The sequence below is a fragment of the Morone saxatilis genome, unplaced genomic scaffold (assembly GCF_004916995.1).
Source record: "Morone saxatilis isolate NCDOM2014 unplaced genomic scaffold, NCSU_SB_2.0 Contig0, whole genome shotgun sequence".
NCBI classification, from domain to species: domain Eukaryota; kingdom Metazoa; phylum Chordata; class Actinopteri; family Moronidae; genus Morone; species Morone saxatilis.
In genome coordinates, this window is record NW_023339650.1 from 10,177,786 (window position 1) to 10,195,728 (window position 17,943).

General features: G+C 40.0%; 2 protein-coding genes across 2 annotated transcripts; one reads left to right on the plus strand and one right to left on the minus strand.

Annotated features, from left to right (window-relative positions):
- Window positions 1–245: 245 nt before the first annotated feature.
- Window positions 246–10,149, minus strand: fbxo15 (F-box protein 15). The gene is made up of 9 exons (XM_035652994.1): window positions 9,902–10,149; window positions 7,627–7,731; window positions 5,880–6,119; window positions 4,104–4,307; window positions 3,874–4,003; window positions 3,657–3,739; window positions 2,702–2,847; window positions 1,955–2,079; window positions 246–1,660 (listed from the first exon to the last, which is right to left on the minus strand). The coding sequence occupies exons 1-9, from the start codon at window positions 10,000–10,002 to the stop codon at window positions 1,394–1,396; spliced, it is 1,401 nt and encodes a 466-aa protein (XP_035508887.1). The 5' UTR covers window positions 10,003–10,149; the 3' UTR covers window positions 246–1,393.
- A 3,690-nt stretch (window positions 10,150–13,839) lies between these two features.
- On the plus strand, window positions 13,840–16,981 carry cbln2b (cerebellin 2b precursor). The gene is made up of 4 exons (XM_035653303.1): window positions 13,840–14,123; window positions 14,498–15,045; window positions 15,702–15,821; window positions 15,925–16,981. The coding sequence occupies exons 2-4, from the start codon at window positions 14,758–14,760 to the stop codon at window positions 16,120–16,122; spliced, it is 606 nt and encodes a 201-aa protein (XP_035509196.1). The 5' UTR covers window positions 13,840–14,123; window positions 14,498–14,757; the 3' UTR covers window positions 16,123–16,981.
- Window positions 16,982–17,943: the final 962 nt, after the last annotated feature.

Sequence of the window (17,943 nt, forward strand, 5' to 3'; positions counted from 1 at the left end):
TGCTGGCCCATCAGCAGCACAGCAACTGTTTCCAACAATTGCTCCCACACTAATTCTATCGCTGTCGCCAGACTTGCCCAGGGTGTGGACATTAAACTCAATTTTCATCTAAAAGTGATTGCATAATGGCTGACAATGCAATTGTGGTAATGTGGGTGTTCAGGTATAAATGCCATAAGAAGAGGAAACAAAACTTGACTTGTGTGAATCATACAAAGGCAGCAAAACTTTTATTCCCCCAATATAAAGCGTGCTTTTATTTTGTAAAAGCACTGAGGCAAATATCCATAACATTAAGAATAATTAAGAGTTAAAACATTTAATTAAAGGGTAGATGCAATAAAAAACCAAGTGCCTGCTCAGGGTTGTGGAAACTCTGGTCTTGGCTAAAACAGATCTATGTACAACAAAGGAAAATGGCAAATACACAGAAGACATAACTCTAATAAGAGTGATTACTGATAAAAGCAGTTATAAGGGAGGGTGATGAAGAAACTATGAGGTTATTTTGAGGTGTGGTAGGCTTAATTTAAGAGCACATCCATGATGGATGCACAATCTCAACAACCTACTCTTACCCTTTCTTCCAACATGTGCAATGGACCATCACATTTTGTGCTCTGGTAAAATATCCTCTTACAGTGCATGTAAAAATTATTTTCGAATTATTAGTGGACTAGTAATACAGTGTAAAGCTAGGCAAAATGACAAACTGCAATGACCTGGATCACTTCTAAGCTCTATTTAAATATAGAGTAGAAAATACATTACATATTCAATGTGCATTCTACTAGGGATAGAAAGGGTATATTCACTTGTCACCATGATAAAGCGGCACATCTGCATGAGTACGCTTCTGACTTAAAATCCAACCAAGTCTCTCTCAGATGTATTAAGTACCGTTCGTAGCTGCATATCATTGCATTGCATAGAAATGAAAACATGTCTTCAATTGTAACACAAATGTACAAAACAACAGAAGATTTATAGAATCACAAATATAAACAAAATGTTAATGATAAATGATAAAACTATTTCCTAAAGAAGTACATTTGTTATAATAAATGAGAGTTGAAACCCCTCTGACAGTTTGAAGTGTGTTTTCTTACATTTCTTCCTTTTTTTGTATTGATTTATTGAGTATTACCAACCCACACGCTGTGTGCAAAATGTATGGAGTAAGCCACCAGAATAATTATAGACTGTTTTATTACAAGGATATCAAACAAATTTTTATGATGTAACACTCTCTCTCATCTATACCAACAATGTTGTAGATACAAAATAATATCAGCATATCATATACAGATCTAATATGTTTAATTAAAAAGCAAAATTATAGTATCCAACTATAATTATTAAAAACCTAAAAACTTCCAGAAACGCTGCAGGTTCAGTAATCTCTACTGAAATGCTTGTTGACTTTGCGAACGGTCACATAGACAACTAAGCTTATGAGGAAAAACTGCTTTTGTTCTTCCATCCAAACAAGTTTCATCTTCACCTGACCATCTGAGTCCTGATAGTGGATCAGGAAGTGCTCACCGTCATAGTCATAGGAGACAGGTGTCTTCTCCTGCTCCGTGGAAACTGGAGAGCTGACACACCAGAAGGGTTTCCTGAATTCGTCCAGTAGAGTCAGATTCATGATGCAGCAATTCTGGCAAAAAAGTAAAGTAATAAACAAGTGTCAAGCCCTTTTCATTTGGGTAAAAAGCATTTTTACTACAGTGTGCCAACTTCTTGAAAATCTTGATCCAGGAACAAATCTATTAGCCTCTAAGTCAAAACTCTCAAAATTCATGAATAAATAAATCTTGTTGAATGAATGTTACAATAAAAATGGCTTTTTACCACTTGTCAGCAACATACTTAACATGCTTTAGACATACATTTCTTTCTTCCCATAAAGAAAGTGAAACAGTGTGCAAGTAACCAACAGCACATGTCGTACCTGCACTGCACCCTGCAGGGCGTCACACCTCCAGGGCAGGGTGATGTTGCCTGACAGAGGTGTGTGCTGCGACAGGTCTGTCCTGCTAATGGCAGTCAGCTGGATAAGGCCGTCACAGATCTGAGCTGGTCAAAGACAACAACATGTAAGTCTTTACACAATAATAACAAAGTTATTTAATTAACATCCCATGAAACGATTAAAACATCGTGATGTTAGCTGGATTTGAATCTACAAGCAGTATAATGATCTTCAAATACATACATGTATATATATATTATGTTCATACAATGTGTGCAGTAAAATGCAGGGTGGCTAAAAAGTGCCACGAAGAAAACAATAAGAATTAGAAATAAAAATAGAAAAGGATAAAGACTCTAAGATGTGTCACATACTGTAAGTATTAAAATACAGATGTGTATACTGGCTGTTGGTGGGCTGTGCAATTTGTCAGTATATACAAATGTAAAATGTACAAATGTCACAGTTGTAAGGCAAACTATACAATAATATGATATAATATAATATTGTACAGTACAGTGCAAATGTGCAGGGTGGTAAAAAGGATTCACAGTGGACAATGTGCTAGACAAAGCTGAGGATATAGATATCAAAGAACAGTTCACTCACAGAGTGTGTCTGTGATGGACTACAGAGTCATAATAATATGTAATACAAAGATCAAAAATAGTACCATACATGTGAATCACAACTGCTCTAATTAGAATATGAGTATAAATAAATTACTTCTGCGGCAGAAGAGCTGGGAGTAGCTTCCGGACATGATCTTGCGCACTGTGTCGTGGAGAACAATGTGTAGTTGGTAACCATGGAGACCGTATTCAGGGTCGATGTCATCAAAAGGGGGTTTGATTGTTGGCTCCACGTAGGGGCTGGAGGAAGAAAAAAAATCAAAAAAGGTAAATGAAACTAAGACTGCAGTGAGTGAAGAGCACATTGTATCCTTAATGTATTTCATTAAGGAGGCATTTCACAGCTTTATTACGTTGTGGACTGTAGTCATAATTTACTGTAACATTGTGCTCTCACAAGAATCCAGGAGAGGGGGCTATTACCACACTATGGTAGACTCACAATAGGTTGATCAGTGAAGTTCTTCAAGACTATACAGCAACTCCAGTACTATATGAGGCAATAACTTGGATTATTTGTTATTGTCAGATGCATGGAAAGTAAAATGTGAACACTGTATCGTTCGTTGGTTCCCAACCTTTTGGGCTTGTGATCTTTTAAGATAATGTCTATTTTGTGACTCTTTTGTAAACATAACAACCCTGTTTTATTTTACTGGCCTCCTTTGAGGGGTTTTGACCCACATGTTGAGAACCACGGATCCAGCCCACAGGTTTTTTATCAATCACTTTAATTCAAACTTAACACTACAAATTCCTCCCATTAATTACCCTTTACTCTGTTTTAAGATTTGCTCATGAGTGAACTGCTTGGGATTAACACCTGAACTCAGTTGTGTCCTGATAGCAAATTATTTAAATAATCACATGTGTAAATGGCATGACAAGAACATTTTGTACATAAAAATGTGGTACAGTCCCATGATCCACTGTGATGGTGAGATACAGGTCAGTGATGCGAATGCTTCAAATCCCACCCTGCTGTGCATCATAGATGGGTCACATCAAATGCATGTGCATAGAAGTTTGCCTGTTCAAGTGCAGCCTACCAATCAGAGGATCCCCGGATGCTTCTTTCCACCAGCCTGTGGAAGTGGAGGATGAACATGACAAAGGCGACAGAGCACTGGTCCTGCGAAGAGAGCCAACCCATTTAATTCCTCCTCATTTTAAGTAAAAACAAAAAATAAAAGCTACAGTTTTTTAGCTACTAAAAGCTAATGAATAATAATTTTGAAAAGCCATAGCGGCCTGTGAAGTAATTACCCTCCAGACGCCAATGATGATGTCAGGCTGCAGCAACTTCAGTTCAACCAGTTGATCCTGACCAATGACCTGCGCGCTTTTAGTGAGGGTCTGCACGTCTAACTTCACCATGAGGGACCGACAGCCAGGTCTGACAGAGCAAGCAGAGAAAACAGTAGGTTTCACAGAGAGAAAAGAGAATACAGAGAAATAGAGAGAGAGTGTGTGGAGATGGACACCAGCTGTCTTACTTCTTTAGGCCTGGGCAGTTGAGGGCTATCCTCCTGACACCGTGGAGTTGAAGGGTGGAAAACTGCTGGTAGTTGGGCAAGCCGCCTCCTCCGCTCCAGCACAGAGTCACGGAAGTCTCGCAGAACCGGGAGCAGCTCAGCTCATGTGTGCCCTCGTGCCCCGACTTATCAGAGACCGTCAGCTCCCAGGTGACGTGCAAGTTCCTAAAATAAGATAACACGCAGGGTGATAGCAATAAGATGTGAGGGGGTTTTGCAATAAAAGCATGTACAGTTGTTTATTTGCGGTTTAGTGTGGTTGGGGAGAGAGGGGTTGAGAGCTCAGCTGCTGGTTCAAACACAAACACAGCTGATATTAAATAAGCTTATAAAGTGGGAAATAACTCATGAAGACACTAGTGAATTGCAAATGCTGAACAAAAGTCAAAACATTTATTTGAAGTTATTACAATGCAAATAATTGCGGCAATGTTGGATAAATATGACTCTTGCTCTGTAAATCAGGCAAACTCTGAGTTTAATGGCCTTTACGTTTCTCCTGACAGCAGTAGGGAATAGTATGACTCCAGTTGTTCTTGCTAATGAAATGATATGCAACGAATGGAATGAAACCACAGCTGTTGTGATAAATCTCTTGATCCAATTCTGTCTAAACTGTGATTCAGGGCTGCCCCTACTGTGATGTAGGCAGTGTCTCGCTGAGGCACCATCCAATATCAATTAAGTGGAGGAACAAAGCTAAAAACTGGAGCAGCCCAGGAGGCCCCAGATGACCCAGGGGATTTCTCTCTGCATTGTCGGTATGTGTGATGTCTTGTGAAATGATTATTACCAAGGTAAATCGTATGCTCCTCAGTGTCTCTAACAGACAAACCCCCACAGGGAATTGTCTGAGCTGGTGGGAGGAGAGAGGAAGGAGAAGGCGTGCGTGCATGCCTGTGTGTGTGTTGTGGATGAGGAGTTGGGGGGGCTAAGTAATTTATTTCAACAATTCAGACAGCCTCTGCAAGGAACACAATTATTTCTACTTCCCCTCTGTACCACAGCGACCGCCACAGAACTCAAAATTGAGTGCTGCACAGCCTCTAATCAGAGGTTATAAAAACACAGCAGAAACGGCGGTGGAGGCGGTGAGGGAGCTTTCCCCTGCGCACTGGCTTCCCCCTGAGCAGACACCACGTTCAGACAGAGACCTCCTTTCTCACCTTTAATAAGAAAGTGTCATTAAGTGCGATATGAAAAACAAACCACGCTTTGCTTTTGATTGCCAGCGGCTTGAACTGTCCTCTAGCCTCTCTGCCCTTGAACTTTCTTGACAGCGCGGGTGGATCTCCAAAGTTTTACTGTTTTCTAACCACAAACAATGCACGGGTTTCCATGACACCTCACAGAGCTGCTTCCAATTCTAAAACTGCTGAACAGATGGCAAACGGCAGATTAAGGCACGGTATACAAAGTATGATCAACACACCACCTTTTTAGCTGAAATAAGGAAAAGCTGCAAACTATAAAATATAAAACAAATTGACACAAGGGTTCCCAGAGAAATAATGAGACCTTTTTCTCACTTGAGTAGCTAAGAGCTAAGGGGTTCAAATGCTTGAAAATACATGGTAAGCACTCAATTAGCTTAACTCACAAGCAACACTTACTAGGTTACTCAAGTGTCTGGTAAGTGAAATGAAGGGCCCGCTACATTAAACAAATCATACACCTCAGGTACTTCATCCAAGTGGTTTTCAAAAAGCTGTTTTTTTGCCTCGTTCTGTTTCTTACCTGAGGACCCGCTCTGTTTGGCTGGGCAGCCCAGTGTGACAGCTGATGAGTTCAAGATGTCTTTTCCACTTGTTCATGTCACATGCGGCTGCAGTCCTGAAGCACAGCCACTTCCAGTAACCTGCGGGCAGATCTTGCACCTCCACTGCGGCCATCTTCAGGAGCAGCTCATCTACGCACTTAGGTTTGTGCTTTTTACTCCTGACAAACTCTGCTATGTATATCTTGTTCCACAGTGCACTGCATGGATGATATTAGAAGATATATTGCTGTGAGTAAAAACAACTGAAAAAGAGTAATGGACAAATGGTTGAATGATATTAAATATGTCGGGTGTGCTGTTTTGTTACAGGTCTGCTATTCTAAATTGTTCTTTGAATGAAAATGTTCTTGTGTTATTAGTGTGCTGGTTTAGAAAAATGATGCGTTCTCATAAAGGTTTCACTTCCTGTTAAAGTGCTACTCAGAGGTTGAATTTTTTACTGCATTTTATACTTTAGGTTTAATGGATATTGTGCTTTGACAAATCTAATATATGATGTTGCATGTTTTACAAGCCATAAAAGAAAAAGTAGCCCTTAGCAATGTAGCAATGTTTGGTTTCCACAGGGAGTCGGTGTCCCCAGGTGGTAGTGTGTCTGGGCGGGTTTCGTCTTCTAGTCAGTCTGTCTTTCATCACTGGTTTTAGTTTTTAATCACACCAGTTTTCCATTGTGGTTAATTATTGTGTTTGTGCAAGCTGCAAAAATTAGAACCTGTCAGGACATCGAGCTGATCCTTGAACATTAGTGTCTGCTGTGACGATCACTACTACTTTTGGTACGGCCCATTGATAGTATGGTACGGCCTCGTGTATGGTGCTACATTGCTACATTACAGCGATACCCACCATGACACCTGCCCTTCTCCCCAGTGGTTCTTCTCACACCACAACTCTCACTATTTCTCACTACTGGCTTTGTCCTCTTTCATAAAACAAGCACAGATGTCACTACAGTATGCTGATTTTACCAAACCAGATTTTCCACACATTAATTCTGAGGATGTTCCCTAAAAGTTGCTCTTTAAGTGCGCCATTTGTGGTTTTTATTTAATAAAAAAAAAAACTGAACTAATCTGCCAATGCAGAGAGTTTTCAACCTGTTTCAGTAGGGATCCACTTTTCCAAGAATTTTCCAGAAATTTGTGTTATACACGTGGCTGCACTCATTGAAGTTATTTATTTACAAAAAGATTCACTGGTTCCAGTTTCTCAAATGTGAATATTGTTGAGGGTGGGTTGTCTTTTATGACAGTAAACAGAAGATCTTTAGGTTTTGGATTATCTAGTTATTATATCTAGCCAACAATTGATTTGGATTAGCTAGATTATTGCCATTTTGCTAACATTAGCTGACATTACATGTGACTATATGTTAATTTATCCATCTTCAAAATGTGGTTGTCTCTTTAACACAGCTTATCTAAGTACATGAAAGGAGTAAGTTGACCATGGTTCTCAACTGTGATGATCAGCTTTCACTAAATTCTGAAATAATTTGGGCCAAATGATTAACCAATCAATAAAGAAAATGATTGTCAGATCAACCTTTAGCCAAACACTTAACACAAAATAAGAATAAACATACAAGAAGAGACAAAAAAAACTTCCCTGATTTGCCTTTACTCCCTGCTGGATTGGATTCCTAACACACTTGTATCTAATGTACTGTGTATGTTGCATCGACAAGACCTGGCTGGTACTTACTTATCATTGGCGAGCTGATAGAAGAGCTTATTGACGTGGCTGAGGGTGAAAAGAGCGGAGGCATCCAGGTATGACAGAATCCTAATCAGGATCTCAGATGGCATTCTACGGAAAAGGCAATTAAACATCACTACAAGGAAGTGACACTAGTCTTTTCACGCCACCTGTTGTTCCGCATGCGGTTCTTTAGAAGCACCGGTGTACGAGACAAATGCGCTCTCAACAGAATACTTGGCAATCTTATCATACACTTCTGACGACCAAATGAAATTAGCAGGTTTGGTATTAAAAAAAAAAAAACTTCAGGGCTCACTGTTTTGTAAAACTTCACAATTTCATCTTATCAGTCTCAATCACAAAACAGCCTAACAGTGTGTTACATCCTCCTTAATTGATACCCAATAGATCCATCACATTTGCTCAGATAAAAATGGTGGTGTCAACGACCCCTCTCAAGCTGCAGGAGGTGATAAATTAAAGTGTGAGTGAGATTCAAACTGTGAACAGCAGAGCAAGACACACTCTCATCTGTGTGAAATCTCAAGTCACCAACGTTTGTTAGGTCTAAATATAAGAATGAGTACGTTTGGATATCATTATATCATAACATTGTTACACTTATCTGCATGGTTTAGCATGCTAAAACACTGAAAACAGCACGTTTGTCACGGTTAAAGACACTTATATAATAATAATAATATTCTGTTATTTCACCTCAGTAAGAGATATGTTCACAACATTACCTGCCTGGTCAGTCACAACTCCACTGCACACCAACAACCACATGAAACAACTTCTAAAACACAACACTGATCACACACTCATCATTGTTGCAGTTTTAACATGGAGAAGTTGAAGAACAGTTAACCTCTCGCTGACATTTGGAGCTGACAACATGCAGAGGTTCTGTTTTAAGTCATTTATGGCTTTTCTAAAAGGTTGGAAAAAAGGAGATGGGCCAGAAGTCACAAGATGAATTTACAATATATCCACAACTCTGCCAGAAAACTGGCACATACAGACGGTACTCGTAAATCTAAAGGTGAAAGTCTTCCCCATTCACTCAGATTCACTGAATCTATGGACAGTTTTAAGTGGCTGCTCAAAACCCACCTCTACAGGCAAGCCTTTTTATATATTTTTATATTGTTTGTTTTTCTCATCTGTCGTCTCTTTTANNNNTTTATTTATTTGTTGTTTGGAAAGCAAAAAGCCTCAAAAAGGTGCTATATAAATAAAGTTTTACTTACTTACTAAGTTCGCCTTAAACCAGTGCACCACAACACAATTCAAGAGTTCAAGATTGATGAAATGATCATAAATACCCTGTTTAATTATATCTAAACTAAACTAGAGCTTACACGATCCATCGATTAATTCATCAGCAACAATTTACATTTGGCAACGCTGCTTTGAACTATATTAACATTAGCAGGTTAAAATGCTCACAAAGACAAAGCTAACATGCTCATGGTAAGTTTGCCACATTTGCTAATTAGCGTACAGTTGAGACTGATGGGATGTCATATCATTTTGTAGATATTTAGCCATAAACCAAAGTAAACACGTAAATATTGCTGAAAAGCTACAGTAAAGGATCGCCAGAGTTATTACTAGTCATCCTAAGGGAAACATGAATGTCTGTAACACATTTTATGACAATTTATGCAAAACTTGTTGAGACCTTGTAGCTCAAAACCACCATAATCAGTAGGTTTCATGCTTTGAGGATCATGCATGTCTGTGCAAAATCTCACAGCAATGCATGCATTTTTAAGGCAAGTGAGTCAGGTGTTAAAGACAGATTGTTCCAGCAAACTGTGATCAATTTTTAAAGAGCGAGAGAAAGCCATTTGTGCTTCAGACAACACATCTAATTGACAAATTAACTTTAAATGTGAATGGTAAAACAATAATCTTACTAAATATGAACATATTTTCTCTGCTTTAATATGATCTCACCCTTGTTTGACACACACGAAAGCAATTGTTTACTGACTTGCTACTGTGACCTGGTGTTTCATTGCTGCATTTACTGCCTACATTCAATGGGGAACGAATCATATTGCTTAATTTGAACATATAGCGAGGTGTCTTCCACCTGTATTGATTTTTTTTGCTCTGCTTTTATTGTGTTTTGCTTCGAACACGGTCCATAAATCCTTTTACTTACTGGGCAATAAAGCCTTGACTTGCCACAGTTTCCTGAACACTGCCTAGCTGAAAGTGTTGAATGCCGCGCAGGTGAATATATGAGCATGTTCTGACAGATTACCTTTCCATAAACTTCGGAGGGGACGCTGGAGATGATTTGTCAGCTCTTTTGGACGTCCTCACTGCCCGCACTCTGCAACTAACTGCTTTTGGAGCCGCCATTTGTTTCACTGGTCTTGACCCCTTAGAGACACAAACAACAAAATTTATCTTTGGTAGGAAGTTAAGGCCGTATAACTGTAAGAGCCACGTTTGTTTGTTTGAGTGTAACGTTAGGATACAAAACAGTCAACCGTCACTATGTAAGCTACTAGTAGTAATGTTAGTAGTAGTAAAAAGACTTTGTTCTCCCTTTTTGTCAAAGAATAACTCGGACAGTTAACGTTAGCTAAGTTAACTTACGTTACTACACTGTCCGCGTCCAGTCGCCATGGTGACGTCCGGGCAAGTCTTCCGTTTGCCTTCAAAATAAAAGCGGGTAAAGTTTTAGGTAGATGAGTTTACTCAAGTAGAGGTTTGAGGTACTTTTAGCCTACTTTTTAAGTTACTTGTTCTACTCTTATACATTTCAAAGGGAAATATTGTACTTTTTATTCCATTTAACATTTATCTGCTACATTTAGTTACTAGTTACTTTACAGATTCAGATTAAATAATACATATAAAACAATACATTGTTATAGGTTAAAGGTGCAATATGTAAGAATTTAAGTTGAAATCAGTACTTTAAGTGTATTTTGATATTAATACGTTCATGCATTTACTTACATACATTTAACATTTTGAATAGGCTACATGACTTTTATTGTAACACACTGTGGTAGCTATTACTACTTTTTCCACCATTGGATTTCTGCATGGTTGTTGTGGTTTCAAAAGTGTTACATTTAAGGGGTACTACTTTTGTATCGCACTTCCATTAAGGCTGGAGGACAGACAGATTAAAAACAAAATGGTCAAAATTAAAAACAGCAGAGGCAGATGTATGCTGAATTTTAGTTTCTAGTATGTGTCAATCTCCTAAAGCACTGGATCAAAATTTTTTAGGATGCACTTTGATTTTTCTTCATTAGAACGCCCCTGCTGTGTAAACACACACACCTTTAAAACTCCTTATCCACAGTGTGTAATGTAGGCTTTTGGTTTTAAACTTGTTGACTCAAAGCCCATGCTGAGATAACATCATCAGGGTTATTTTCTCAGACTTGAAAAAACTACTTCAGAGCCACAGAAAACATTAATTATACAACAGTTTTAACAAGCTGAGTAGTACTAACAAGCACTATGGAGAATGTGGAGTGCCCTTAACTACACCTAGGCTACATTAAACTTTAGGCATTTAACAGAAAGGTGAAAACACATATGCACACAACACAACATAATATAATATATAACACACTGTTTATAAATATCATTTCTATATGTTTTTAAGGAATCCACTATACGCAGTGGTGAAGAGGTATTCCGATTCAACTTATGTAAAAGTAGTAAAACCACAATGTGAAAAGATCAATTATATTCAAGTCAAAATTTGTTCAAAATTGGACTCTATAATATTATTACTAAAGTACAAGTGTTATAGTTTTAGAGCCTCAATTCATGGTGATGTGAATGAATTTCATGATAGATGTAACAATGTTTCCCTGTATTGCCCCTATTAAATAAACACATAAATGCATATACTTGTATCTGGCATCCTAGATTGCTAATAGTCAGTTTAAAGTTTAAAGATACTTTAGGTGTCAGATGTGGAATAAATCAAATTAATAATGATAAAAAATGATTTTAATATTGTCAGCTTCATCCTCTCTGAAATACTCACCAAAGGAGATACCTTTTCATTATTTTGAGCACAGGTTAGTTTCACATGAGGTTGGAATACATTGTTGAGATACTATATATGCATGGACACACGCACAGAAAACACATACACACACATTGCAATGACTTACTTTCATTGTATGTGTGTAGACCGTAATCATAATTCGCCTAACCCGAACGCTAACTCTTGAATTTTGACACACACACACACACACACACACACACACACACAAAGAAAAAGTAAAGAAAAGTAATACCAGTTACTGTAAGCTCTAGCAGGCACAGTACGGTCTGCTGTAACCTTTCTCTGGGTTAGCAATATAACTCCTCATCAAGGTGTTAGTCCAGCACTAGCAGGGGAGTAACAGACGAGATTGATGTTATTTGTCTCTTCCCACATGCTAAGATAGAGGTCACATCTTACTGATGTAAGACAAGAGAGACATACAACACAGTCTCCCTCCCTTTCACTCAAAGGTTTCTTTCAGGGCTGCAATGAGAGAGAAAAGGAGCTCTCAAATGAACTTGTTTTAGAGTCTGACCTCATTTTAGACATGAAGATACAGATTCATTTATAGCTGCACAAAAACAGATGGACAGGCAGGCAGATGGACGGACAGATATCTATTTTAAAGTTTTTAGACCTTGTGAAGCATATGGTGGTGTAAGCGCACAGGGTGGACCCCAGATTTCTTTAGGATATTTTATGCATAATACTTGTACTATGTATTATGTGTGTTAGTTAGTAGTGTTAGTAACAAAGAGATCACTAACAAATAAGGTAATGATGTACGTCATGAGGGAAATCATGCTAATATGCATATCTAGACAAAACCAACCACACTGATGCTGTCTTTGCAAAAGCAGATGGCTCGCTTTAAGACCCATCGCATAATCAACCTCCCCGTTCCTAGAAGCCAGTAGGTTCTGCTAGCTGTCAGGGAAAATAACCATAACACAGTTAGTCAGTCTAGCCGATCAGCTTGCCTGATGGAAGTGAAGTCCCTTTTAGGGCAACTGCAGCCCCTGGTATGTTAATGCCATGTAGGCCACATCCCTTTCCCTTGCATGCCCCCCACCACCACCACCGTTCTTGACATTTGATGTTTTCTGTAGCTATGTGTCCTTCTGCAGGCCTGGGGTCAGTTGTGGCTCTTGGATACCTGATGTCACTCTTCCGCATGGTTTGTCAGTAAGCTCTGACAGTGCAATGTTTGTCAAGTGGGGGTGAGAAAGGGGGGAAGGATCGCCATGGTTAAGTCTAGAATCATGTCATCTCTGTGTACTTTAGTGGATCTTTATACAAGGACATTGCATTTATGTAAGCAGCTGGTGGACACATTCTGTATTTGTGTCCAAGTTTTTAATGTGTATTCAGAGTGACATTCAGTTGCTTTGAGTAAAAGATCTGTTTCTGTCCTCTCCTCCTATCCATTTGCTTGCATGTATTCAAGATACATTAATTATATTAAAAGAAAATGCAGACTTTTCCTCCAGCTATTTACTTGAGCTGAAGTAGCTGAAGAAAGTCCATACAGTACCTTCTCCTGTTAATGTGGGCGCCATGCATAATGTGGCCGGTAGCATATCTTTAAGTAGGAAAATGACAGCTCATTAAAGGGTTCACCACTTCTGAAGCCTACTCTCAGACTCTTCAGAGGTGTGGAGCACTGATAGGGACCCTCTACACAGCTCTTCAAAGGATGATGACATGTCAGGAATTGAAAAGAAAGGCCAAGGGTGGTACAGAGAGGTGCGAGTCATTCTCTGTGAAGTGGGCATTTTCTGAAGTGTCACCTGCTTTCAACTTGCTTATGGGTTGTTTGGTAAGTGTTATGTGCATGTAATATAATTTGCTTATATGTCAGCACACACCGATCAATAAAGTACGCAAGCCAGACACCACACAAGTTTGTTACTTTAATCACTTTTATACTTTGATTTTTCTACCTGTGCCTCTGATAAGCAGATCCTGCACATTCTGCAGAAGTGAAATCCGCCACTGGATGGCGCACAAGTATCTTTATTGGACTCATAAAAAATGCTCGTTTAAGTCTCAAATTAGTAACATATACATGCATGCTGAATGTACCATGCAACAGCAAGGTTATCCGCTGCAGCCCCCTTCATTTCGGATTAATCAGGGAGAGACATGAGAAACCGACAGCATATAAATGACAGACATTGAGAGCAAGTGATCTCTGCCGTCCTGAGGGGGCCCCTGAGCTCACAACATTGAACTGATTAATATGTAAACAAACCCATTAGTCCACGCATGTGCTCTTAATTGTGGGATACTTCTGAGGAGTCGGGTTTGCAGTGGCTACACACAAAGAATGGGCGTGAGTTGCCCCTCGAAAGGAAGTCCAGAGACTCTTGCTTTTTTAGCAGCAGCGATCTGAGCGCTCAGTTCACAGTCTGCGAGAGACAGAGAGAGCATACTAGCGGGATGGAGAGCACAGGTAGGTCTTTATTTACCTTTTCTCAACAGAAATGCCTACAAAGTGTTTGTTTAGCCACAGATATTAATTAGAACGATGGATAAAGATAACTGTAACATCATTTTCCATGGGCATTATAATTTGTTACTAAGGGCTGCGAACAGTTATATTCCGCAGTAGCACTTGTAGTTGGTTTAGATCAATATCAGACGAACAGAAATGTATATTAATATCAAGGCGATTTTTAGATTTTAGTATTTGCACAGACTCATTTTACGCACGATAGTCATTTTACGCACGGAAAATATACTCAAGTTTAATGACTTAACTATGTAATATTTTTTTCCTGCTGCTGTCTGACATGAAAACTCTCACTTTTTCTCTTAAATCATCAGGATTTACCACAACAGTTGTCTGAATACTCTCCCAAAACCAACTAAGACGCACAGGAGGGAGGGGAGTCACAGCCGGAGAGAGTCTGAGTGCGTCTGTGTGTCAGAGGGTGTTTGAGTGAGTGAGGCAGCATCACAGCTACAGGAAGAGAGAGAGAGAGGAACAGAGAAGGGAGTAAAGTCTGGACCAGGTGATCGAGTACTAACAAACCTCCAAGGGGCTGCCGGGTTGTATCAGTGTGCACGGGATCAGCGATCCAACCATGGTACCCGCGCGCTGCCCGGGACCCTGTGCCATGCTGGCTCTCACCCTCCTCTTGGGATGCGGCGTGGCTTTCTGCCTCGGCCAGAACGACACGGAACCCATCGTGCTCGAAGGGAAGTGTCTCGTGGTGTGCGACTCGAACCCTTCTTCGGACGGAGGGGTCACCTCTTCACTTGGCATATCAGTCCGCTCCGCTGGGGCAAAGGTGGCTTTTTCCGCCGTGCGTGGAACCAACCATGAGCCATCAGAGATGAGCAACACGTCTATGACCATCTATTTTGACCAGGTCAGATGTCCACTGAATTTAGCACTAACACAGCCCAGTAAAGGTCTAATACTAATCAGATATGGGCCAATATCTTAGCTCCATTATTGTTTTCTCCTTTTTTCTCTCCACACAATACATTCTATCTCTTTGCCGTGGGCGAGCAGAACTTGTTCATGTTTCATTGATTTGCTATCACTGCTCACGCTCTTTGTGATCTGAGCCATGACTATCTTTAACCTAAAGCACATAATGCTGTTTGTCTTTGAAAATGCTTCGTTGAATGCTGTGCGTAATTTAGAAATGCGCTGCCAAAACGAATGATCATCCATGCAGGATCATTCATCACATATGCGTCTTAGGCCTCGGCCGCATTGACATGTGCATTGTGTTGCTTTTGGTCTGATGTTTCAATAAGTTTTCACGGCTGGGGTCTTTGGACAGCGGCCTGTTATACGCATCAAATTGGGAACCATCCCAAACAGCGACTGAAGTGCAGCCAAAACATTTGGCATATACCAGAACCAGAGTATGACTGATACGCCTCTCTGTAGTCAATGTGCGTGGCAGAGACAAACAATACATTACTACAAAAAACAGCTGTCATGTTAAGTGAAGCATGCAGATTGGAAAAAAAAAATATGCGCTGTCTCATTGTGCGCCCTTCTTGGTCACAGGTATTAGTGAACATCGGCAACCATTTCGATCTCAAAGCAAGTGTTTTCCAAGCTCCGAGGAGGGGGATCTATAGTTTCAGCTTTCACGTGGTGAAGGTCTACAACAGACAAACCATACAGGTGAGCAATTGTGAAATAGTTGGTCTGTATTTAGTATTTAAAAGATCTTTCAGATGCAGAACACGAGACTAAACTCCAACCCTGTTTCTCTCCGCTCCTGCAGGTGAACCTGATGCAGAATGATTATCCGGTTATATCAGCATTCGCCGGTGACCAGGACGTTACGAGAGAGGCGGCCAGCAACGGAGTACTGCTGATGGTGGAGCGGGAGGACCGGGTCTATCTGAAGCTGGAACGGGGCACCCTCATGGGCGGATGGAAATACTCCACCTTCTCAGGCTTTCTTGTCTTTCCTCTATAATCTAATCTGCGATGACCCACGTCGCACGGGACCCTGCCTATGTCGAGGAACGAAAAAAAATAACAAAACAAAACATGCCATTTATTTTTAACTTAAATAACTGTCAGCCAAGGAAGCCGACGAATATCTGTATACCTACACTCGTCCACTATCTAGTCAAATATGAACGTTTCCTTGGAGTTTCATATATTCAAATCCATCAGTCAACTTTAACGCAATCTGGATGATTAAACGTATTGATCGGCCAGTGGCGTGTGCTTGTCGGGTATGTGGATTTTTTTCTTGCTTGGAAAACAAAACTTTGCCAACAGACAAAAGGGGTGCACTTGGGCAAAAAACGGACACGGGAGAAGAAGACGATTGAGTGGAAAAACTGATGTCCTGCACAGGCCGAGTGTGTTATGCTCTATTTTATGTTTGTATAGCCTTAAAGAGTATATGGTTTCCGTCCAAGTGAAGTATATGGAATTATGGACAACCAGAGAAGAAGTGCTTTCACGCCCATGGCATTTTTTTGCACGAGTGGAAGTTTTTACTTTATGTTTTTTGTGCTGTCAATGGTGTTGCGTTTGGATGCTGAACATATTGAAAATAAGCCAAATGTAGGCCGCCAACGAGTTTATTAAAAGAGAAAAAAGGCGACATATTTCAGCCACCGGAGACGACTTAGAGCCCTTTTATTTAAAAAAATAATTATATAATTTATAAAGTACATATTCACATTATTGTGTGTTCTACATTTCGGAATCTGCGTAGCTTTGACTGATTTAATGTTCAGTGACGTTGCTCACCAAATGTACATTGTGGAAATAATAGAAGAATCCCTATATGTCCCGCTTAATAAAAGATATTGTATTGTATAGGCTAAGCGCATTTATCACTTTTTATTGACATTGCTTTGCATTTTTTTAAAAAAAGGAGCAGGATGAAGAAGAAAAAAAATGCTTGTTGTTTAGAAGTGAGACTTTTGTCAGTGAAGTTAAACGAGACCAAAGGCCTCAAGAGGAGACAGACAGCGGTGACTGAGAGCTGCTGCTGTAGTCGCTGACCGAGGTGCTGAAACACTCTGCTGGACTCACTCAGAAAGTCTCAAGGCAGCACTTGTTACACGTTAGGAAACGCATAGAACGGCGTCTGCTCGTAAACGAAATAGAAATGCTAAACGATTTTTTTTTCAAAGATATCAACTTTAACGTGTTTAAAACGCCCGTTGTTGATGCTGATTGGGAAGTGATTGCTGGGACTGAGCATCAAGTTACAGCACAACACGACAGTGGAGCGTCTTTACGCAGCGCACAGACGGGTAGAGACAACAGAGGAACGCTTTCTCTTACAGAGCACAGGCAAAGCCCCGATTGCATAAACATATAAATGTAAACTTTGATGGACAATCGCGTACTTTTAAGGCTAATACGATGAAAGAAGGCAAAACCGTCTGTAGTTTAGATTAACAAGCGCTAACTTTCCCCGCCCTGTGGTGTAGGTTTGGGGTTTTTTTATCACATAATTGGATGCCATCTTATTGGAAAATACTCTCTCTCTCTCTCCCTCTCCCACACACAGACACACACACACACACCTACACATACACATACACACACAATTTTTCAGTGAATGAGTTGAAGGAAAAAAAATGCTATCCTGAAATCAGCCATTACAGAACACAGTTGAAGAGACACATGTTGACTTAGAGTAATTCACCAACAATTATATATTCAGCAGCCCTATTTTCATATTTGAACACAGGTGTTCTGTGACATATGCCAAATATGGGAAATATGAGGGAAACTGAGCTGGTCTCACCATGCACAGTGATGAGGT

Bases quoted from the DNA above. Each gene is read 5' to 3' on its own strand.
- cbln2b (XM_035653303.1), top strand. From the start codon at position 14,758: ATGGTACCCGCGCGCTGCCCGGGACCCTGTGCCATGCTGGCTCTCACC. The intron at 15,046-15,701 runs GTCAGATGTCCA...TCTTGGTCACAG, and splicing joins TGACCATCTATTTTGACCAG to GTATTAGTGAACATCGGCAA. The intron at 15,822-15,924 runs GTGAGCAATTGT...CCGCTCCTGCAG, and splicing joins ACAACAGACAAACCATACAG to GTGAACCTGATGCAGAATGA.
- fbxo15 (XM_035652994.1), bottom strand. From the start codon at position 10,002: ATGGCGGCTCCAAAAGCAGTTAGTTGCAGAGTGCGGGCAGTGAGGACG. The intron at 6,120-7,626 runs GTAAGTACCAGC...TCATCCATGCAG, and splicing joins TATCAGCTCGCCAATGATAA to TGCACTGTGGAACAAGATAT. The intron at 3,740-3,873 runs GTAATTACTTCA...CTCTCTTCGCAG, and splicing joins TCATCATTGGCGTCTGGAGG to GACCAGTGCTCTGTCGCCTT.